General features: G+C 43.3%; 1 protein-coding gene across 1 annotated transcript in view; it reads right to left on the bottom strand.

Moving 5' to 3' along the window:
• Nucleotides 1-11,027, bottom strand: part of TMEFF1 (transmembrane protein with EGF like and two follistatin like domains 1) — a 78,443-nt gene extending 67,416 nt beyond the window's left edge. The window contains exon 1 of the mRNA XM_080668072.1: nucleotides 10,460-11,027. Within this exon, the coding sequence (XP_080524198.1) occupies nucleotides 10,460-10,667 (208 nt within the window). The 5' untranslated portion in view covers nucleotides 10,668-11,027. The remainder of the gene's footprint in view (nucleotides 1-10,459) is intronic.
• Between the last annotated feature and the right edge of the window lie 13,213 nt (nucleotides 11,028-24,240).

Raw genomic sequence — 24,240 nt, 5'->3', positions numbered from 1 at the left:
TACCGCAGTGCCAGCGGGGACTTGACCAGGAGGTGCATCAGGGAAGTCCCGCGGCACTGGCCACAGGGCAGGACTAGGGGGAGTTCCACACAACGCTGGCCCCGCGGGGTGGGACTCCAGGACTCGGGGCAGTCCCGCGCAACGCCGGCGGGGTCCTGGGTCTCGCACGATTACGCACACTGGGCCCCTAGTTATTCATAATAGCCAAAAAGTGGAAACATCACAAATGTCCACCAGCTGACGAAAGGATAAACAAAATGTTATACAGATATATACTATATATCTATCTACCTACTTAGATATATAGTATGTGTCTATATCTATATCTATGCAATGGAATATTATTCAGACACAAAAAGAATGAAGTACTAATACATGCTACAACACAGATGAACCTTGAAAACACAATGCTAAGTGAAAGAAGCCAGTCACAAAAGGCCACATACAGTATGACTCCATTCATAGGAAGTGTCCAGAATAGGCAAATATACAGCAAAGATAGTAGATTAATGGTTGCCTAAGGCTGGGGAAGTGGGGTTTGGGGAGTGACTGCTAAACAATATGAAATTTCTTTTTGGGAGGAAGATATTCATGTTCTAATACTGATTGTGGAGACAGCTGCAGAACCTTGGGGCTATATTAAAAAAACTAGAGGCCCAATGCACGATATTCGTGCAAGAATAGGCCTTCCTTCCCCTGGCTTCACTCCCAGCCGCCCGGGAGCCGGCAAGTCCCCGCTCCCAGGCTGCCCGGAGCCAGCAAGTCCTCGCTTCTGTCTGGAGCATCACTCCAGTAGCTCCCTCTGTCGCCCCCCTTGCCCTCACAGCAGGCTTCACACCGCTCTGTGCCTGCATATGCAAATTAACCTCCATCTTTGTTGGGTTAATTTGCATACTCACTCTGATTGGCTGTGGGTGTAGCAGAGTGATGGTTAATTTGCATGTTTCTCTTTTATTAGGTAAGATACTTGGTTGTACACTTTTTAAAATGATGGTGATGATGGACAGTAACACAAATATCCTAATTACTCCATTTAATATAAATAGGTGAATGCCTATGAAGGCAGAATGGTCTATATCTGACTTGGGAAACAAATCCTAACACTTAAAAATTAAAAGATAAACATAAATCCAGAAAAAGATGGATATTATGATTTACGGAGATTCCTTAAATCCACCCTACACAAAAATTAAAAGTACAAAAAAATATGAAACAAAATAAAATTTTGTTTTTATTTGTCTGGGAAAATGTATATGTCCTAAGTAGAGTAACAAAAATATAAGATAAACTGGAAAACTGGGAAAATAAACCTGTATCATTGTAATTGGAGGCTTCAATAGTTTATTACCAGGAGATGAGAAAACAAAGAAAATTACAGAACTGACAGGAAGTATATTTTAAACCATTCCCCCAAGTAGGGGCAACTTGGCAGAGTCAGGTTCAGAAAAAGAAAGACTGAGATAGATAGATATAGAAAGAGACAATACGGCAAATACAGTAAAATTTTAACAACTGGGAAACCTGCAACTTTTCTCTAAGTTTGAAATGAATTCGAAATAAAAATGTCCAAGTAAAAGTAAGGTATATAATAGGGGACTTAGAAGCCAAGGAAATAACACTTCCTTTCCTGGAGTACAAGGATCTTTCACATAATTTGTTCTCTACTAGGACTCGGAGACACACCTAATTTTAATACAAAAGCTATAAATTCCATGATGCATTCTTAGACCATAATGCAAAAAAACAAAACAAAACAAAAACTGTAAACACATCTAAATTCATATATTTTATAACAATAATGAAAGAGATTTTATCAGTGGAACGGAAAAAGAAACATGATGATCTATTTCCACTTAAAATTTAGAAAAAAACAAAAACGGAAAGTTGAAAAGGGGGAAGTACTAAAACTAAGATATCTATAATAATAATAAAAGTGTAATATGCTAATTAGACCAGACGTCCTTCCAGGCGAAGCCCAGGTCCCGGGTGTGGGAGGGAAGCTGGTGCCGGCAGCGGGGAGGGGGGTGAGGGAGGAAGGAATGCCTACTCTTGCACAAATTTTGTGCATCAGGCTTCTAGTAAAATTAATAAAGGAAAATAGATATGGTTAAAAAATCATTAGAAAGCATTTCAAGAGAATGGTATAATGAGAGAGAGCAGGGTAGCTTTCAAATACAAAGGGGTCGGAGGTGGACTTAAGGAAAGAGTTGAAAAGAACAGAGTGCAGTGGAAGTGCAAGGAGTACAGGCAGGAGGCGTTTCAGACAGGAAGCGTGGCACTGCAGAGTAAGGATTTCCCTCGGACTTGCTGATTGTGAATAACAAGAATGAGCGAAGAAATATACGCCAATTTTGACTCTCTTCCAAATTGGCTCTCCATCCCAAATTAAGAGCATCACAATTCACCCCGTCTCCTCCACCAGGAGCCAACAGCTAAGGAAGAAAAAGATCAATGAAAGGCTAGCCAAGTCAAGAGCTCGGCCCACTGAACAGCTCTGGCTGATTTCTGCCATGCAGAAATGAGAGCCCAATGTTACCGATACCTCCAACTTCAGACAGGAGACCAAAATCCAGATTTTTAAGTGAAACCTCCAGATTTTTAATGGCAATTTTTAAAAACTGTGTAAGCCAAATAATTCCTCTGGGTTCCCCCCATTTCCACTGTTGTTATCTTTCACCATGCTCCCAGTTTCTTCCCTTCTTTTCATCTTCAGCCATTCAGACTTTGCTTTTTAAAACCATGATGTTACTCAAATCTGTTAAAAGTTTCCCTTTGTCTTCATCAGATCAGCCTCCAAGGCCCTCCACTAATGTGGTGCAGTGTGTGACACATCTCCTCCTCAAGTCCCCATATCCCAGGATCCCCAAATATTCCCTTCACTGCCCCATCTTTGTGCCTTTTCTAATGCCATTCCCTCGGCCTAGAATACCTTTCCCAACGCTCCTCAGTTTCTGTGTTCGTTCAGTCACTAATTCATTCCACATACATTAAATATGTATGGGACACTGATTCTGTGCCAGACACGAGTCTAGGCACAGTGGATACAGCAGTGAACAAAACAGCCAAACCCCTGTCCTCATGGAGCTACACAGAGGAGACATAAGTAACACATCACACAGGAAAAGGTGCTTTGGAGCAGGAAAGAAGGATAAAGGAAGATGAGGATGGCAGAGGGGCAGAGAAGATGGAAGGGAGAAAAGGCTACAATTTTAAGGCATCATTCTGGAAGTGCCTGACAGAGCTGAGGGGTACATAACTGGGACAAGAAGGTTCCAGGCAAAAGGGACGTCAACAGCAAAGGCCTCAGGCAAGTGTGCCTGGAGTTCCGAGATGACATTCCACTCCGTCTGTAAAGCCCAGTTCAAGTGCCACTTACTCAGGAAAAGTGTTTTTGATTCCTACAAATCAAAATTACTCATTCCCTTGGCACTGCATTTGTATCTTCCATAGAGCACTGTGTACAGTGGAAACCCTCTTTTCAAAAATATACAAAAGTAATCGCTGACCAATTAATCAAAAAAGTCAGGTAAAGTGGGGAATCATGTAGAAATGTTATGTACACACTAGAGGCCTGGTGCACGAAATTCGTGCACGGGAGGGCGGGGTGTCCCTCAGCCCAGCCTGCACCCTCTCCAATCTGGGACCCCTCGAGGGATGTCCAACTGCCCATTTAGGCCCAATCCCAGTGGGACGGGCAGTGGGACATCACTCTCACAATCCAGAACTGCTGGCTGCCAACCGCTCGCCTGCCTGCCTGCCTGATTGCCCCTAACTGCTTCTGCCTGCCAGCCTGATCATCCCCTAACCATTCCCCTGCCAGCCTAACTGCTCCCCTGCTGGCCCATTGCCCCTAACTGCCCTCCCCTGCAGGCCTGGTCCCCCCCAACTACCCTCCCCTGAAGGCCTGGTCACCCGTAACTGCCCTCCCCTGCAGGCCTGGTCACCCTTAACTGCCCTCCCCTGCAGGCCTGGTCACCCCTAACTGCCCTCTCCTGCAGGCCTGGTCGCCCCCAACTGTCCTCCCTTGCAGGCCTGGTCCCTCCCAACTGCCCTCCCCTGATGGCCTGATCGCCCACAACTGCCCTCCCCTGATGGCCATCTTTGACCACATGGGGGCAGCCATCTTGTGTGTTGGAGTGATGGTCAATTTGCATATTAGGCTTTTATTATATAGGATTTTAATCATTTTTAACTTCAAACATATAAATGTACATTCCTTTCCCCACGTAGCACCAAAATTGCTTGAGTATGGGGGGGGGGGGTCACTTTCTTGGCTAAACCACACCCATAATCTATTATCCACAATGTCTATTTTCTTTCCCTTTAAAGTGGAACAAGGACTTCAAAAAATACTTGCAAAGTTTTGTAGGAGCAGAATCCTTCCAGAGATTGACAAGGTTTCTCCAATCTGCTTCAGTTGTCTTGACCACAATCTAATTCACTAAAAGGCAATTCTTTCAGCCTCATGCCTTTATCAAGTCTTTTCAAAGCATTTCACAAAAACAAGTCTTTCTGCACTCATATTTAATCAATGTGGGTAATACTTATTAATTTATACTCACAAATACCCGAGGTACAAATATTTTTGAGAACAAACACAATGGACTTTTTCTTGGCAGGCAGAGAAATCAAATGGCAAAGTAGAGTTAACCTACCTACCAGTTTGAGCATCTCAGTGCTGTGGGATGTGGTTAGTATAGTTTAAAATTACACCCAGTAAAGAATCTGAATAGGGATGTCTCCAAATAAGAAATTTATATGGCCATTTACAGGGTCAACAAGTACATGAAAACGTGCTCGAGGTCATCAGTCATGAGGAAAATGCACATCTAAACCACACTGATACACAACTTCACACCCACTAGGATGATTATAATCAAAAAGACAATAATACGTGTTGGGGAGGATGTGAAGAAATTGGAACCTTCAGACATTGCTAGTAAAAACCCAAAATGGTACAGCCACTTTGGGAAACAATCTGGCAGTTCCCCAAAATGCTAAACAGCTACCATGTGACCCAGCCATTCTACCCCTAGGTGTATACCCAAGAGAATTAAAAACATATGTCCACACAAGAACTAGTACATGAATGTTCACAGCAGCATTATTCATAATAACCAAAAAGTGGAAACAACTCAAATGTCCATCAACTGATGAATGGATAAACAAAATGTGATATATATCCATACAATGAAGTACTACTCAGCCACAAAAAGGGATACATGCTACATAATGAACCTTGAAAACAGCATACAAAGTGAAAGAAGCCAATTACAAAAGGCCACATCTTATACTATTCTATTTATATGCAAATGTCCAAAACAGACAAATCCATAGAGGCAGAAAGTAGAATAGTTGTCAGGGACTAGGGGAAGAGAGGAACATGCAATGACTATTAATAAGTATGAGGGTTTCTTGTTGGTGTGATGAAAATGTTCTGGAATTACACAGTGGTGATGGTTACCTAACTTTGTGAATATACTGAAAACTGCAGACCTTAAAATTTTTCAGTACTGTCAGCATTCAATAAATGCTTATTGATGGGAGAGAAAGCCCAGGGGTGTTAAATAGAAATTTCCACTGTATATATTTACAAGAAGCTAATAACCACCTCTTTTAGAAATATAAGATTTATTTGATCAGTCTAATTTATTATATAAATACTAGGAGCCCAGTACACGATTCGAAATCACGCAGCACCACCCACCCTCGAGTGGCCGGTCCCTCCCTGCCTCGCTCCCCAGGCCCCGCAGCAGCCGCAGCTGCTGCCAGTCCAGTCCTGCCTCCCTCTCCAGCCCTTGAAGCGGCCGTGGCCGCTGCTGATCAGGCCCTCCCCCAGTGCAGGCACTCGGAGGCCCCTGCCACCCCGCCTCCGATGCTGCACGCGCAACCTCCTCCATCCAGTCGACCTGTTACGACATCCGGTTAATTAGCATGTTTCTCTATTTTTTTAAATACATATAGATATCTTTAAATAAGATCACAAGGCCCTTAAAAGCAGGGATAGCTTCTCATAAACAGTATTTCCCTTAACATCTAGTATATTAGGTTACACTAAATGGGCAGTCAATCAAGATTCACCAAATAAATTAATAAATACTCACATGTTACATACCAGGGATCTCGAAGTGCCCTGACCACGATTCCATGCTAATTAGGGAAAACTCACTTTTCATTCCCAAGAATCCTGCACTACCACTAACAAGGCATTTCTCTTAATCTAAAATATATGCCATCCATTTAAACCAGCCTTACCAACATATCACAATCGAGGGCAACTTCTAACTTCCATGACTTTTTTAGCATTTTTAAATTGATTTTAGAGAGGGAGGGAGGGAGAGAGAGAAACATTGATGTGGGAGAGATACATCAATTGGTTGCCTCCTCTACGTCCTCCAATGGGGGATGGAACCCACAACCTAGGTATGTGCCCTGACTGGGAATCGAACCTGCAACCTTCTGGTGCACAAGATGATGCTCCAACCATATTTTTCTACCTCTTTAACCACATTCCCTAAGATAGAAATATCTCACATATTTGGCCTCCTCCTTCTTCTCATTCTACAGCCAAAAAGGACCATTATAATTATCTTCATGTTACAAATGAGAAAAAAGAAATATCAATGTCTGAGGCCACTTTTCTTCAAAGTTCATCTTTCTTCCCATGAATCATGCATTTCCAAACTCTTTTCTCTTTAGACGAACAGGGAACTTTCTAATAAGTTAGATTTTAAAAGAATAGGTACAAATAAAGCAGTAAGTATAAAGTCAAGAATGACTGGAAAGCTGAGACAAAAGGACAATAATTTTTTAAAAATAAAAGCTTGTTTAGACTTAAAAGAGCTAAACAAAGAACTCACTTAGGGAAGATGATGTAATATCAAGAGATGACAGGGACAAATGCAGACCCATTTAGCTTCTTATTTGCTTTGGTTATCTTCATCAAGGAATGTGATCTTTAAACTGGGAAGGGGAGAACTCCATAAAAGGGGGCTAACATTTAAGGTAAGTGGCATGGAGAGTGGATGGTAATGGAATACAGAGCTAGCTCTAAAGAATTTGCTTTCTGACCCAAACAAGTCACACTCCGTGATACTGACAAAACTTTTAGATCTGATTGCTGATTAGCTAACCCAGTGGTCGGCAAACCGCGGCTCTCGGTTTGCGCTCTGTTGACTAATGAGTTTGCCGACCACTGATCTAACCTATCTTGACAAGCAGCCAAAAAGACCAGGAATGAAAGAATGTATTCTCAATTTTCAAAAAGGGAGAAATGTGAATCCAGAAAAATATCTAGGGTAAATTTGCTATGTATCCCTGGAAAAAATTTAGAATGGCTAAATAAGTTTTTGAACACAATAAAAAGAAAATGCCACCGTGGGGTCTTTATTAAGGTAGGCTACACAACATTTGCTTTTTGATATGATTACTAAAATGAAAAAAAGGGAGGATAATACATACAAATACATAAAAGATTCTAACAGAATCTTTTAATGATAGGCTGGTGAAAAAAATGGGAAAATGTTGAACATCAGAAGCTCATAAATCTGTTAAACTTTACTAGGAAGATGTATAGCTAGCTGGTTGAACATCTGGTTGATGTATCAACATCAACCAATTTGCAAGGAAGTCTCCAGTAAAATATCACAGGATTTCAGCCTTTTCCATGAATCAGGATGCCAAGAGGTCAGAGTGGGCTGAACTGAGGGTCCAAAACCAAAAATCAACAGGGAGTCAAGGCCAGCATTTAGATTCTACAACTCAAATATAAAAAGGAGAAAATGTGAGAAATATCTAGGTAATAAAAACAACAACAAGAAATCTACATAATCTCAAGATGCTAATAGATGCATATGTCCAAACTCAATTACTCTAATTCTCTAATTAATCAAGTTAAAAAATTTTGTTTCCATATGAATCATTCCCAGGTCTTCATCCTGATAAGAATTTACACATGCATTTAGTTAAAACTCTTGCTTGCCTGGCTGCTGTGTGTCAGTGGTTGAGGGTCGACCTATGAACCCGGAGGTCAACCTATGAACCCGGAGGTCATGGTTCAGATTCCCAGTTGGGGCACACCGGGTTGTGAGATGATCTCTAATGGGGGCATGCAGGAGGCAGCCAATCAATTATTCTCTCTCACCATTCGTGTTTCTATCTCTCTCTCCCTCTTCCTTCCTCTCTGAAATCAATTTTTTTTTAAAAAAAAAAAAAAAAGAGGAAAACTAGTTTTAGACTAGAATTATTTAAGTGTATCTTAGCATTAGAAAACATTTTATTTGATCAGTCTAATTTATTGACATTTACATAAATATATGCTTAAATAAGATTCAGATATTATTAAATCCAAGCCCTTCTTTTAATAGAAGAGAAATTAAGAAAAATTAATTTGCTCCAAATAATGCAGCTGCTTAGCAAGGGCCATGATCCCCAAATCAGTCCCCTTTTCCCACACCACATGGTTTCCCAGCCCTCTGTGTCCTTCCTTAAAATTTGTACTATGCACTAGGGTTAGAAAACATCCATCAACACTATATTATGCTAAGGAAAAATTAGCTTAGCAAGATCACATAACCACAGCACATTAGCCCATAAAATATTTTGACATGGTGTGATCACTTACAAGTTTGATAACCAATGTTACCAAAAGGCACTCTAAAATACAAATGGTTTTTATTCTCAACCATTAGTGTGTGATTATTTATTAAAGCATCATCCCATATCCCATTTAACATTAGAAAAATAAAGTAAAAGTTATTACATGGATGGAAAAGCTTTTAATGACATGCTATTGTGTACTGTGCTCAAAATCCTGCCCCCATCATAAAACATACCATTATGAAAATTATTAAAAGGTTTTAGACCTTCAAACCTAAACAGCAGGCCAAAGGTTTTCTTCATTTAGGGTAGCATAGGAGTCTGTGCTAAGGCCCTCTTGCTTCCTCCTCCCAGAAACAAAGCCCCTTCAATAGCTCAAAGGTACAAAGGTTGTCTGTCAGGAAAGCCAGTGGATCCCCAGTGGCCTAATGTCCATCCTCCTCCTTCCCCTCCCCTTCTCTCATATTCCCCTCCCCGCCCCAAGCCTCTAGTCCCACCCCCTTAGTTTAAAGAAGACAAATGGAGACTTGAGAATTAATAAAAGGGGAAGTTGGCAAGGCTGCGGCTATGATAGCTAGCATCTGCTAGGCCAGCTCCAGGAGGACCCACCCACCCCTAAATGAGACCTGCATGCCTCTCCTAGCCTCAGGGCTCCTCTGGGACCCCTTCAGAAAGGAAGAGGGAACTTTACTGCCCAAATACCCTCCTCCCCAGTCTCATCCATTAGAGTCCCAGCAAGCTCTTTGTTTCCAACAGCTGTGTGTGTGTGGGGGGGGGGGGGCGTGGGGGAGGCCAGCGGCCTCAGAGTGAGGGGAGAGGTCACTCACTCCCTAGCTCCGGTTGTTGCTAACATCCAGGCTCTCCCGCAAAACATACACACACACATACAGGATCTCCCCTTGTTCCATACCCCCCTCAATAACCCAGGGTCACACCTTGCTACTCGAGGCACTCTCTGAAACCTAATTACCGCTTTCTATTACCTAAACGCTACACAGGATGACTCCCTAGTTCCTTCCTTCTCAATCGGCACAACGGGGTTCACTCCAGGACCCCCACCTTTTCTCCTAATGCATACCCCAGGAGATATCCCTGAGCCCCAAACTTCACCCATGCACCACACATAAAAACATAGGGTCATTTCCTGGGCCCCAGAACTATTCCTGGCTCAGATCCACAGAGCCGGTGTCACCCCAACCCCCCAGCGCGCTCACCTCTGCACCCAAAGGAGACACACACACACACACACACACACACACACACACACACACAGTGACTCTACATCGCCAATCTTCGTCCTCTGGGCCTCCTGTTCCCTTTACTCACACCATTCCTTCCAGACCCCAGTGCCCTAAGAACCTCCCCAGCACATGGTCACTCCCCTGGCCGTCAGCCTCGGTCCCCTGGCCCCTCTCAACCAGCGCACACACACACACACACACACACACACACACACACACACACTCCCTGCCTGGGGCCCCACTCTCTCCCCTGAGCCTTCACAACATAAACACGCGCTCCCGCCTGCACACCCACGATCACACGGGGAGCCCTGGCAGGCTGCCTCCGCCTCGCTGTGTCCCGGCCTCACCACCTCCCTACAAGCCGGGCCACCCTCGCCCAGCCGCCCGACACACTTGGACGCACGCATAGCCACTCCCCATCCCCAGAGCCGGTCCCCAAGCCCGCACGGCTCCCCCGGCTCCACGCCCTCCGCCCTCGATCGCCCTCGGGCCCGCTCCCCGGGACCCCCGCGCTGGGCCTTTCCCAGACTGGCCGCGGGGACCCGGAGCGAGGCGGAGGCGCCGGAGGAGGGAGGGGCCGCAGGGGCAAGCTCCGGGCAGGCTCCGGCCGGTCCTACCTGAGCAGTTGATGCTCTTGCCTTTGCCGCCGGGACACTCCCCGCCGCCGCCGCTGCCGCTGCCGCTGCCGCCACCGGCAGGCTGGTTGGACGCGCGGCTCCCGGGCAGAGAGAAGGCGAAGAGCAAAATCACCGACGTGTAGCAGCAGAAGGCGAGCGGAGGCGCGGCGGGCAGCCGGAGCGGCGCCTCAGCGGCCGCGGCGCCCATGGCTGGCGCCCCTGGACGGCGGGAAGCGCAGGGAGCCGCAGGCCCGGGGCATTCAGCCGCGCGCCGGGAGCCCCGCCGCCGCCTCGGCGCCTCCTAGCAGCCGCGCCGGGTAGCCCGCGTGCAGCCCCTCAGCATCCCGGTCCCACCGCAGCGACCTGGACAGTCGGAGGGTCGGGGCGCATGCGAGGGTCGGGTGCGCGCGGGGGTGCGAGCCCACGTAGGGGAGACCGAGGCTGGGGAAGCGAGCGGGCGCGCGCGTGCGGCCAGCGGGGGTCGCGGGGGCGGGGACGGGGGCGGGCCCAGACCCTCGCTCGCCTCCTCGCCTTCCCTTTGTGTCCGCGGCTGTCGCCACCGCGTCACAAAGACCCCGGCCCGCCCGGTGAGGGGCGCGTGACAAATCGGGCGGCGGGAGGGGCGGCTGCGACCCCGCCCCGCGCACACCCCCAGCGCCCGCGCCGGCAGCCCGGTCCCCGCCCGTGGCCGGCGCCGCCTCCAGGGGAGCTATTGTTCCTGCGGCGGGGCGCGAGCGCAGAGGGCGGGGGTCGCGGCCACCCCATGGTCCGGTCTCGGTGGGCCAGCCCGAGCCTGGGATGCTCCATAGGCATAACCCTAGCAGGCATTTTTGCCGTCCTCTGTAAGTGTTTTTGAAGTCTTTGCTTCGCCCAGCAGCTGGATGGGAAATAAGACGTGTCTATTACATATTTATTTTCTCGGTGAACAAACTGAACACCTGGAGAGGTGAAGGAGACTAGTCCAAGGTCACGACCAAGAAATGGGCAGGACCAGAATTAGAACCCAAGTTGTGACTCCAGCTATGTAGTTCGCAGAGATGAGGGTAAATGGCTAAATTTCTGGGATCCTCACCCCTACCCCATTTCCACATACACCAACTGCATTTAAAATACTGTTTTAAAGTAAGGAATAGAGTGAAGAAATAAGAAAGTCACCATAGTCAAGCTGCCAAATTACTGAAATTAAGTAGATTGAGGTATGAGAAAATGATTCTAAACTTGTTTTAACTAGCCTGGGAACTTAAACTTTTTTAATTTTAACTTTTTAAAAGAACTATTATTTATTTATGTATTTATTTATTTACTAGAGGCTGGGTGCATGAAATTTGTGTGGGGAGGGGGGAAGGGAAGGGGTCCCTCAGCCCAGCCTGCACCCTCTCTCAGTCCAGGAGCCCTTGGGAGATGTCCAACTGATGGCTGGGGTCACTGGGACAGGGAGCGGGCCTAAGCCAGCAGTTGGACATCCTTAGCGCTGCTGCTGCTGTGGGAGAGGCTTCTGCCACCGCAGCTGCCAGCCCTGAGCCTGGCTTCTGGCTGAGTGGCATTCCCGCTGTGGGAATGCACTGACCACCAGGAGGCAGCTCCTGCATTGAGTGTCTGCCCCCTGGTGGTCAGTGCATGTCATAGCGAGCGGTTGAGCAACCTTAGCATATTACATTTTGATTGGTTGAACAGACGACTGGACACTTAGCATATTGGACTTTTATTATATAGGACTAGAGGCCCGGTGTACAAATTCATGCACAGGTGGGAGTCCCTCTGGGTGGCCTGCACGGATCGGGCCGAAACCTGCAGTCCAACACCGCCTGCAGCTCCTACCTGCTGCTCCCGCTCATCCCAGGCCACTGTGCCTGCCACAGGCTAGCGCCCAATCAGTCCCAATTGGGAAAGGCTCGAGCTGCCGCAGCAGCGCTCACCAGCCATGAGCCCTGCCTCTGGCACCCTCCCAAGGGGAGTGGCCTGCAGGATCAGGCTGAAACCAGCTCTCCAACATCCCCCAAGAGGTCCTGGATTGTGAGAGGGTGCAGGCCAGGCTGAAGGACCCCACCGGTGCACGATCGGGCCAGGGAGGGACCATGGGAGGGCTCCAGGGCATGTCCGGCCCATCTCGCTCAGTCCCAATCAGCCGGATCCCAGCAGCAAGCTAACCTACTGGTCAGGGCATCTGCCCCCTGTGGTCAGTGCACGTCATAGCGACTGGTTGACCAGTTGACTGTCTGCCCCCTGGTGATCATGCATGTCATAGAGAGCAGTTGAGCAGCCTTAACAGATCATTAGCATATTGCTTTGATTGGTTGTTCAGTTGTTCTGCCTTTCTGTCTATTTGCATATTACCCTTTTATTATATAGGAGGAAGGATTGCTTAATCCCTTCACCTTTGAACTTTCTAGTACTGCATAGGGACTGGAAGCCACCAGAAAACTCTCTGATAACCGCCTGAGGGACTAAGGAAAGAATGTTCACATACCCAGAATGTCACTTAACCTGACATCCACTATCCAGACCACTGGTCATCAAGGATTATCATCGAAAACCAACCCAGGACTGATTCTTCTCAAAAATGTACTTTTTACTATAAGAACCCTCAGCTTTTCTTTCTTCTTTGCAACACTCTGGTATTACCTAGTTAACTCTATGGTATTACCTAAGACCCCTGAATAAATCATTATCGTTTATTTCTAGCCAAAGCCTCCTGAGTTCATTTATGCTCTGTCAACAAAAGATTCTATATTGCCCTCTCCCACTAATAATAGCTAATATAGAGAGATTTGCTATATACCCGACCTGGACCAAGCTCTTCACATGCATTCTCTCCAATTCTTTTTTTATAGCTCTACAAGGGAGTTTTCATTCTCATCCCAATTTTACAGATGAGGAAGTTGGAACCCACAGAGATAAAGTGACTCCCAGTCCAGTGCTCCTCCTATCACATTATGATAAGGAAGACCAAGCCATAGGCAGGAAGATTATGGGCTAAATTATTTAAAAGATCTCTGCCTTTTTTCATTCTATTATGCTGCCTCTCACCCCAGAAGGAATTTTTTAATCTCATTGAAAAACTGATAAATTTTACTCATAACATTTTTTTAAACATGTGAAAAGCCACCATAGGCAAAGCCACATTAGGGAAAATATTTTCAGTGTAAAATAACTTATACAAAGATATTCAGTAACAAAAGAACTAATATAAATCAAGAAGAAAACATTGACATAACAGAAAAATGGGAAGCTATTTGTATTTTATGCCTTATTACATAAAATACAGACAATAAATATATAAAAAGATATTCAGTAACAAAAAGCAAATTAAAACCACAATTTTTTTCCATAGACAATTAACAATAAATAGTTAAAAGAACTGACAAAACCTAGCACTATTAATTTACACATTTTGGGAGGGCAATTCAACCATGTATGAAAACTTTTAAAATATGTTTACCTTTTAATCTAACAATTCCACATATTGGAATTTATCCTAAAGAAATAATTGGATAAGCACACAAAATATATATATGAATGCTTGCCCTGCTGGTTTTGCTCAGTGGTTAAAGCATCGGGTGGCAGGTTCGATTCCTGGTCAAGGGCATGTACCTCAGTTGCAGGTTTCCCAACCCCAGTGGGGGCTCATGAGGAAGGCAGCCAATCAATGCTTCCTTCTCTTCCTCTGCTCCCTCCCATTCTCTCTAGAAATCATTGGGGAAAGTATCCTTGAGTGAGGATTAACAACAACAAATATATGTATGAATGTTCATCACAGCCTATAAATTCTACATGTCCATCCGTGAGAAATAAAATATGGTGCCTCTTTGTACATTGGAGCATTATACAGTGATGATGGGGTTAGTGTTTATGAACATGAGAAAAGCAGGGTACTAATGAGTAGGTATAAGAAAATCCTATTTTCCTAGAATATCCATGTGTGTACATATATCCATAGGAAAAAAAATGTCAAAAAGAATATACAGTAATATATTAATAGTGATTACTTCTGAAAGGTGGGCTGTTTTGTCTGAATTCTTTACAATTAAAGTTTTTATTGTTATATTTGAAAAGGCTCTTTCCTTTTAAATTTTACTTTCATGAAGCTTTTTACATAAATTCACATCTTTAACATTTTATTAAGATTTACCCCAGACCTACCCGGTTTGGCTCAGTGGATAGAGCATCAGCCTGCCGACTGAAGGGTCCCAGGTTCGATTCCAGTCAAGGACACATGTCGGGGTTGTGGGCTTGATCCCCAGGGGGGTCATGCAGGAGGCAGCCAATCAATGACTCTCTCTCATCATTGATGTTTCTATCTCTCTCTCCCTCTTCCTTTCTCTCTGAAATCAATAAAAATATATTAAAAAAATAAAAAAGATTTACCCCAAACCCTATAAGCAGTGGCATGGCAGTTGTTACAACTGAGACTCAACTTCTGGCTTTTGAATCAGGTATGATCCAGGTTCCTCAATGCTCAACTACAGCTGAGGGCTCCTCCCATACCCCTCATTCAGCAGCTTCTCTGGTAAACTTGACCTTCCCTGTGCTTCTTTCCTGCCCTACTTCTTGGCTCTCCCAGCCTCAGTGTTCTGCCTCTTTCATTTGACTGCTAACCATAGCCCAGGCAGAAATACTAAGAGGAGATGATTCTTTTTTTTTTTTTTTTTTTTTAATTCTCATCCAAGGATATTTTTCCATTGATTTTTACAGAGAGTGGAAGAAAGAGGGAAAGACAGAGAGAAATATTGATGTGAGAGAAACACATCAATTGGTTGCCTCCTACACAAGCCTGACCAGGGCCCAGGCTGGGGAGGAGCCTACAACCTAGGTAGGTGCCCTTGACTGGAATTGAACCCAGGACCCTTGGTTCTGCAGGCCGATGCTCTATCCACTGAGCCAAACCAGCTAGGGTGAGATGATTCTTAAATAAAAAGCAAAAACTCTGTAGCCATAAATGAAAAATTAATTTAGACCTGCATCTTTCTACAAATTAGGTAAGAAAAATTCAACACAGAGGGAATAATGGCGGCGGAATAGACAGACGTGTTCCGAGCCTTGTCCCGGAGCAGAAAGTAAGAACAGCTGAGGGTCGCACAAGGAGTGTTTGTTCGCCGGTTGGGAGACAGCTGAATTCCAGAAGGAGGTGGGGGACTGCTGAACGGGGTTCCCCTGACCTGGCAGCACCAACTGCGGCTGGGTCCCCTCCCGGAGCTGCGGGGTTGGACGCGGAGTCTGCGCCATCTTGATCCGGAAAGTGGAGCTTATCTGAAGCCTGAGAATCCACAACTGCGGCACCCCAGGAACAGCTGCGAGCCCCAGAACAACGCTCCCCAACTGGCGCAAGCACACGGGTTCAGAGGAGCTCTACACTCCACCACGGAAAGGTCAGATTTCGCCTGGGATAAGGTGAGGTCTCTGGCCCCGGCGGGAGAGAGAAACGCGCGTTTTGCGGGAGCTGGAGGACCAGGGAAGTCTGTGCCTAGAAAAATCCGTGGCTGTAGGGGCTGGCGTGATCTGTGATTGTGGAAAGGGGTCCTCAGAGCTGCTAAGAGAAGGGCACTCTAAAAAGCAACCCATTTTGATCTGAAGTGCAGGGACACCCTAAGAATTTCAGGCAGTCCAGACTTAAGCGCAGCCCCTGCGTTCCCTGGGTGCCTGGGCTTACGCGGAGTCCCGGAGTTCGCACAACTGGGCTTTTTCCTCTTAAAGTTCTTGCCTCTGATTACTAAGCCCAATACATAGGATCACCCAGTTGGGGACACCCTGGGAGACTGCAGGGGAAGGTTGTTTTTCTGGAACCTGGGGATCGGAGCTGGGAGTGACCATCAGAGAGTCAGCTCTGAGGCAGACCACTCCCACAGGCCAGTGGCGAGTGCGGGAAAGAAGGCTCTAACACTGCCTAGAGAGGCCATAGATAGACCTGGAAGTTAATCCAGAAACACTGCCACCCAGGGGCTGAATCACAAATTGACTCTTGTGTAATCAAAAATAAAGGAATACGAGAAATTAAGACACACCGCCTGCTTAAAATCAGGACTGGCTTACAACACCGAAGAGCAGTGGATCGCAGGGAACTGCAATACTGTCTGGACTGAGAAACAGGCGTGCCAAACAGAAAAACAGAGGAAGTGAATGACCTTCACTACTTCACATTTTATTTTTATTTTTACCTTTTATTTTTTTATTTTTTTATTCTTTTTTATTTTCATTTTTTGCATCTTTTAATCAAGAAACTTTTTTTTTTCTTTTTTCATCACTTGATTTTACCTTTTTAATTATTACATTTTTATTTTCAATCCGTATTATTACTACTGCTATTTTATCTTTTTTTTTTTTAAGTGTCATTTTATTTTCTCTTCATTTTATTTTGGGATTAGGGTTCTACATTCTATTTCTATCTTTCCTTTAGCATCGTTTTACTCTATCTCAACTCTACCTTTAGGCCATCACTCTCTTCCTAACCTCCCCCTTTTCAGTGTCCTGTTTATCTTACCCTTTTACTGCTTTAGATTCTCCCTATTCTTTCTGTTTACCCCTTGTTAAAATTTCACCCTACTTACATATCTAATCTCCAATCCCCTGCTCCAAGTCCACATACACCTCTCCCTTCGCTGTCTGAGCTATCCATAAACTTGTCCTTCTCTCTGTCCTTTTGTTGTTGTTTGCTTGAATGTAGATTATATCCAATTTTTATGCTTTTTTGTGAGATTGTTTTGCTTATTCTTCTTTTGTTTATTTTTTTTGTTTGTTTTGTGCTTCAGCTTTCCCTTGCCTCCCTCCATATTAGTTGGTGTTGTAGTTTGTACTAATCCCCAGGCACTTGTTGCTGGCATTTGCTGGGATTAGTGATTGTTCTATTGGAGTTTTATCCCCAATATATATAGTCTGTTCCCCTATCTCTCTTAGTCACTTTCTTGTCTCTCTTACTTTTTTTTTCTTTTTCCTCTCTTTACTTTCCCTTTTCCCAATTTCATTTTCACACTCCTTTTTTTTTCTTTCTTTCTTTCTTTTTTCCTCTTCTTCTTTCTCTCCTATCACCTAATTTGCCTTTTTCTGGTGGTCACCTTTATTGGAGGTTATTAATATCATGAATACATTCCTGTTCAGTGCCTTGTGAGTTGTACCTGGTAGTGCTGTATTTTGTGCCTTTAAATCAACCCAGGAGAGAGAGAACTACATAACCAGACACCCAGAGAAGAGAGACCATGGGGAGACAAAGAGGCAGCCCGCATATGAAAGAAAAGCAGGCATCACCAGAAAAGGAAGTAAACGAAATGGAGGCAAGCAACCTTCCAGAAAAAGAATTCAGAGAAATGGTCATAAGGTGGCTGAAAAGAATGGAAGACAAATTCGACAATATGAGCAAGAACCAAGAGGAAATGAAGAAGAACCAAGAAGAAATGAAAAATGACATCGCTGCTGTAAAGAACTCAATAGAAAGCATCAAGAGTAGACTAGAAGAAGCAGAGGACCGCATCAGTGAGCTAGAAGACAAGATGGAAAAAAATACCCAAGAAAAGCAACTTCTAGAAAAAAAAATTAAAAGGCAAGAGGAGAGTCTACGGGAACTTTGGGACAACACGAAACAAAACAACATCCGCATAATAGGGGTTCCAGAAGGAAAGGAAGCTGAGCAAGGAATAGAAAACCTCTTTGAAGAAATAATGACAGAAAATTTCCCAGATATAGGGAAGAAAAAACACACACAAATCCAAGAAGCTCACAGAGTCCCAAGCAAAATGAACCCCAAAAGACCGACGCCAAGGCACATTATAATTAAATTGGCAAACACCAACGACAAAGTAAGAATCTTAAAAGCAGCAAGAGAGAGACAGAAAGTTACATACAAAGGAACCCCCATCAGACTAGCAACTGATTTCTCAACAGAAACTCATCAGGCCAGAAGGGAATGGAATGAAATATACAAAGTCATGCAAAGGAAGGGGCTGAATCCAAGAATACTGTACCCAGCAAGGCTGTCAATCAAAATTGAAGGTGAAATCAGGAGCTTCACAGACAAAAAAGGACTAAGGGAATTTATTACCACCAAACCAGCAATGCAAGAAATGCTAAAGGGTCTGCTGTAAAAAAAAAAAGAAATAGGAAGTGAAGAAGTAACACAGGGGTAAAGAATAGGAATGGCGACAAATAAGTACCTATCAATAATAACTTTAAATGTAAATGGATTAAATGCCCCAATCAAAAGACATAGGGTAACGGATTGGATAAGAAAACACGACCCATATATCTGCTGTCTACAAGAAACCCACCTCAGAAAAAAAGACGCACACAGACTGAGGGTGAAGGGATGGAAAAAGGTTTTCCAGGCAAATGGAACTGAAAAAAAAGCTGGGGTAGCAATACTTATTTCTGACAAATTAGATCTCAAACTGAAGGACATAACAAGAGATAAGGAAGGCCATTTCATAATACTAAAGGGAGCAATCCAACAAGAAGAAATAACTCTGGTAAACATATATGCACCCAATACAGGAGCACCCAAATACATAAAAAAACTCCTGGAGGATATCAAGGGAGAGATTGACAGCAATACAATCATAGTAGGAGACTTTAATACCCCACTATCACCATTGGACAAATCCTCTAAACAAAACATCAGCAAAGAAACATCAATCCTAAATGACTCACTAGACCAGATGGAATTAATTGACATCTTCAGAACATTTCACCCCAAAGCCACAGAATATACATTCTTCTCAAGTGCACATGGGTCATTTTCAAAGATAGACCATATGTTGGGACACAGGCAAAGTCTCTTCAAATTCAAGAAGATAGAAATCATATCAAGCATCTTCTCAGACCACAGTGGCATAAAACTGGAAATCAACTACAATAAAAACAACCCAAAGAAATCAAACACATGGAGACTAAACAGCATGCTATTAAACCATGACTGGGTTACCAGAGAGATCAAAGAAGAAATAAAAAACATCATGACAACAAATGACAATGAAAACACTACAATCCAAAATCTATGGGACACAGCGAAAGCAGTCTTGAGAGGGAAGTTCATAGCTCTACAAGCCTACTGCAAAAAACAAGAAACAGGGGTAATAAATTACCTAACCCAACAACTCAAAGAGTTAGAAAAAGAGCAACAAGAAAAGCCCAGTGTAAGCAGAAGGAAGGAAATAATAAAGATCAGAGCACAGATAAACGACATAGAGACCAAAGAAACAATACAAAAGATCAACAACACCAAGAGCTGGTTCTTTGAAAGGATAAACAAGATTGATGAACCTCTAGCCAGGCTCACCAAGAAGCAAAGAGAGAGGACCCAAATAAACAAGATCAGAAATGAAAGAGGTGAAATAACAACAGATCCCGCTGAAATACAAAGGATTGTTAAAAAATACTACGAACAACTCTATTCCAACAAACTGGACAACCTGGAGGAAATGGACATATTCCTAGAAAAATATAACCTTCCAAAACTCAATCAGGAAGAATCTAAACAGCTCAACATGCCAGTAACTATGGAAGAAATTGAAGCAGTCATCAAAGAGCTTCCGGCAAACAAAAGCCCGGGGCCAGACGGCTTCACAGGAGAGTTCTACCAAACATTCAAGGAAGAACTAAAACCTATCCTCCTCAGACTATTCCAAAAAATTCAAGAGAAAGGAACACTTCCAAGCTCCTTCTATGAAGCCAGCATCACCCTAATACCAAAACCAGATAAAGACAACACAATGAAGGAGAATTACAGGCCAATATCCCTCATGAATGTAGATGCCAAAATCCTCAATAAAATTCTAGCAAATAGGATCCAGCAGTACATCAGAAAGATCATACACCATGACCAAGTAGGATTTATCCCAGGAATGCAAGGATGGTTCAATATCCGCAAATCAATAAATGTGATACATCACATAAACAAATTGAGAGATAAAAATCACATAGTCATATCAATTGATGCAGAAAAAGCATTTGACAAAATCCAACACCCTTTCTTGATAAAAACTCTCAACAAGGTGGGAATAGAAGGATCATACCTCAACATAATAAAAGCTATATATGATAAACCCACAGCTAACATCATACTCAATGGGCAAAAACTAAAACCATTTCCCCTAAGAACAGGAACAAGACAGGGATGCCCACTCTCACCACTCCTGTTTGACATAGTACTGGAAGTATTAGCCACTGCAATTAGACAAGAAGAAGAAATAAAAGGCATCCAAATTGGAAAAGAAGAAGTAAAGCTGTCCTTATTTGCAGATGACATGATATTGTACATAAAAAACCCGAAAGACTCCATAAAAAAACTAACAGACTTAATAAATGAATTCGGCAATGTAGCAGGATACAAAATTAATGCCAAGAAATCTATGGCATTTCTATACACCAACAATGAACTTACAGAAAGAGAGACTAAAAAAGCAATCCCATTTTCCATTGCACCAAAAAAATTAAGATACTTAGGAATAAACCTAACCAAGGAGGTAAAAGACCTATATGCGGAAAACTACAGGACCCTGAAAAAAGAGATAGAGGAAGATGTAAACAGATGGAAGAACATACCATGTTCATGGATTGGTAGAATCAACATCATTAAAATGTCCATACTACCCAAAGCAATCTATAGATTCAATGCACTCCCCATTAAAATACCAACGACATATTTCACAGACCTAGAAAGAACTCTCCAAAAATTCATCTGGAATAAAAAAAGACCCCGAATAGCCACAGCAATCCTGAGAAAGAAGAATAAAGTAGGAGGGATCTCAATACCAGATTTCAAGCTGTATTACAAAGCCACTGTCCTCAAAACAGCCTGGTACTGGCACAAGAACAGACATATAGATCAATGGAACAGAATAGAGAATCCAGATATCGACCCAAACCAATATGCGCATTTAATATTTGACAAAGGAGGCATGAGCATACAATGGAGTCAAGACAGTCTCTTTAATAAATGGTGTTGGGAAAATTGGACAGATACATGCAAAAAAATGAAACTAGATCACCAACTTACACCATACACAAAAATAAACTCAAAATGGGTACAAGACTTAAATATAAGACGGGAAACCATAAAAATACTAGAGGAATCCACAGGCAGCAAAATCTCAGACATATGCCAAAAGAACTTTTTCAGTGATACTGCCCCTAGGGCAATGGAAGCCAAACAGAAAATAAACAAATGGGACTACATCAAAATAAAAAGCTTTTGCACAGCAAAAGAAACCATCAACAAAACAACAAGAAAGACCACTGTATGGGAGAACATATTTGCAAATGGTATCACTGATAAAGGTTTAATTTCCAACATCTACAGGCAGCTTATACAACTTAATAAAAGGAAGATAAAGGATCCAATAAAAAAATGGGCAATGGACCTAAATAGAATCTTTTCGAAAGAAGACAGAAGGAAGGCCAAGAGACACATGAAAACATGCTCAAAGTCACTAATTATCCGAGAGATGCAAATCAAAACAACAATGCGATACCATCTCACACCTGTCAGAATGGCTATCATCAACAAATCAACAAACGACAAGTGTTGGCGAGGATGCGGAGAAAAAGGAACCCTCGTGCACTGCTGGTGGGAATGCAGACTGGTGCAGCCACTGTGGAGAACAGTATGGAGTTTCCTCAAAAAACTGAAAATGGAACTCCCATTTGACCCAGTAATCCCACTCCTAGGAATATATCCTAAGAAACCAGAAACACCAATCAGAAAGGATATATGCACCCCTATGTTCATAGCAGCACAATTTACAATAGCTAAGATTTGGAAACAGCCTAGGTGCCCATCAGCAGATGACTGGATCAGAAAACTATGGTACATCTACACAATGGAATACTATGCTGCCGTAAAAAAGAAGGAATTACTACCATTTGTAGGCACTTGGATGGAATTAGAGAACATTATGCTAAGTGAAATAAGCCAGTCAATGAAAGAAAAATACCACATGATCCCACTCATTTGGGGATAATGAAAAACATTATAAACTGATGAACAAAATGATAGTTACAGAGGCAGTAAAGCATCAAACAGACTGTCAAATTACAGTGGTAAGGTTAGGGAGAGGTGGGGGAAATAAGAGATCAACTGAAGGACTTATATGCATGTATATAAGAGTAAGCAACGGATACAAAACATTGGGGGGTGAGGGCATGTATGGGAGTGGGGTGGGGGTGGGGGGCAATGGTAAGATATGTACACATATAATACCTTAATAAAAATTTGAAAAAAAAAAAAAAAAAAAAAAAAAAAAAAAAAAAAAAAAAAAGAAAAATTCAACACAGATTCAAAAGTTTTCAAATTGAAAAGGACTCTACTTCAGAAACAGGATTTCTCTGACTTCCAGTCTCAGAGAGGAAAAGAGGTCTTAGTGGTCATCTAACACGACCCCCATCACATGCTTTAATATTAGTAACACCACAATGTCAGAGAGCAAAGAGTGTGGAACTTGCTACATAAAATCACCTCAGAGTGTTTTAAAGAATGTAGATTTCTGAACGACACTCCAGACATCCTGGGGGAAATTCAAGTCTCCCTTATGTATATTAGAGTTCTATAAGTAACTCAGCTGCACTGCCACTTTGGAAACCCGGGCCTAACCTTGATCAGCCAGTTATTGCTGCTCTTTTACTAACAACCTCAAAATGTCAGCCTCATGTCACAATAAAAAATTCATTTTTTATAGGCCTGGGTGTTGACTAATCTAGGCTAGGGTTGGCTGAATGGCCCTGCTTCAAGCTGACTGAGCTCTGATCTGCTCCAGTATTACTCATTCTGGGGCCTGGCTGAAGGCACAGCAACTATCCAGGAGGAATTATTCTCTTTATTTTTTTAATTTCATTTTCCAGTGACAGTTGACATTCAGTATTATTCTGTATTATTTTCAGGTGTACAGCATAATGGTTAGACAATCATATACCTTACTGAGTGATCCCCCCAATAGTTCAAGTATCCAGCTGGCACCATATATAGCTGCTTACAATATTATTGACTATATTCCCTATGCTATATTTTATTTTATTTTTTTATCCTCACCCGATGATACTTTTCCATTGATTTTTAGAGAGAGGGAAAGACAGAGAGAAATATTGATGTAAGAGAAACACATCGATTGGTTGCCTCCTGCACACGCCCTGACCAGGGCCCAGGCCAGGGAGGGGCCTGCAACTGAGGTACCTGACCAGAATCAAACCCGGGACCCTTCAGTCCGTAGGCCGATGCTCTATCCACTGAGCCAAATGGGCTAGGGTTATTTTTATATCCTCATGACTGTTTTGTAACGGCCAATCTGTACTTCTTAATCCCTTCACCTTTTTCGCCCAGCCCCCCCAATCCTCTTCCCTCTGGTAACCATCAGACTGTTCTCTGCATCTATGAGTCTGTTTCTATTTTGTTTGTTTATTTTGTCCTTTAGATTCCACATATAAGTGAAATCATATGGTATTTGTTGTTCTCTGTCTGACTTATTTCACTTAGCATAATATCTTCTAGGTCCATCAAGGGAAAATCTTCTTATGGAGATGGCATTGGTCCAAGGGCACATGCCCACTGTACAGGTACTTTTCACACCTCTGCTTGTACGTGTCTGCTAACATCCCACTGGCTAAGGCAAGTCTCATAGCTGAGCTCAAAGACAAGGGGTAGGGAAGTCTATTCTTCTTAAGGAAGTGAGTGACAGTGAATACACAATTTTTTTAACAATCTATCTGAAAGAAATCCTATAATTGAACACTATTATTTATGCTCTGCAGAATGTTTTCAGTTCCAAGTAACAGAAAACGCAAACCAGACTGAACCAGAGCTTGGCTCA

The sequence above is a fragment of the Plecotus auritus genome (assembly GCF_963455305.1).
Source record: "Plecotus auritus genome assembly, chromosome: 5".
NCBI lineage: Eukaryota > Metazoa > Chordata > Mammalia > Chiroptera > Vespertilionidae > Plecotus > Plecotus auritus.
This window is presented reverse-complemented; position numbering and strand designations above follow the sequence as displayed.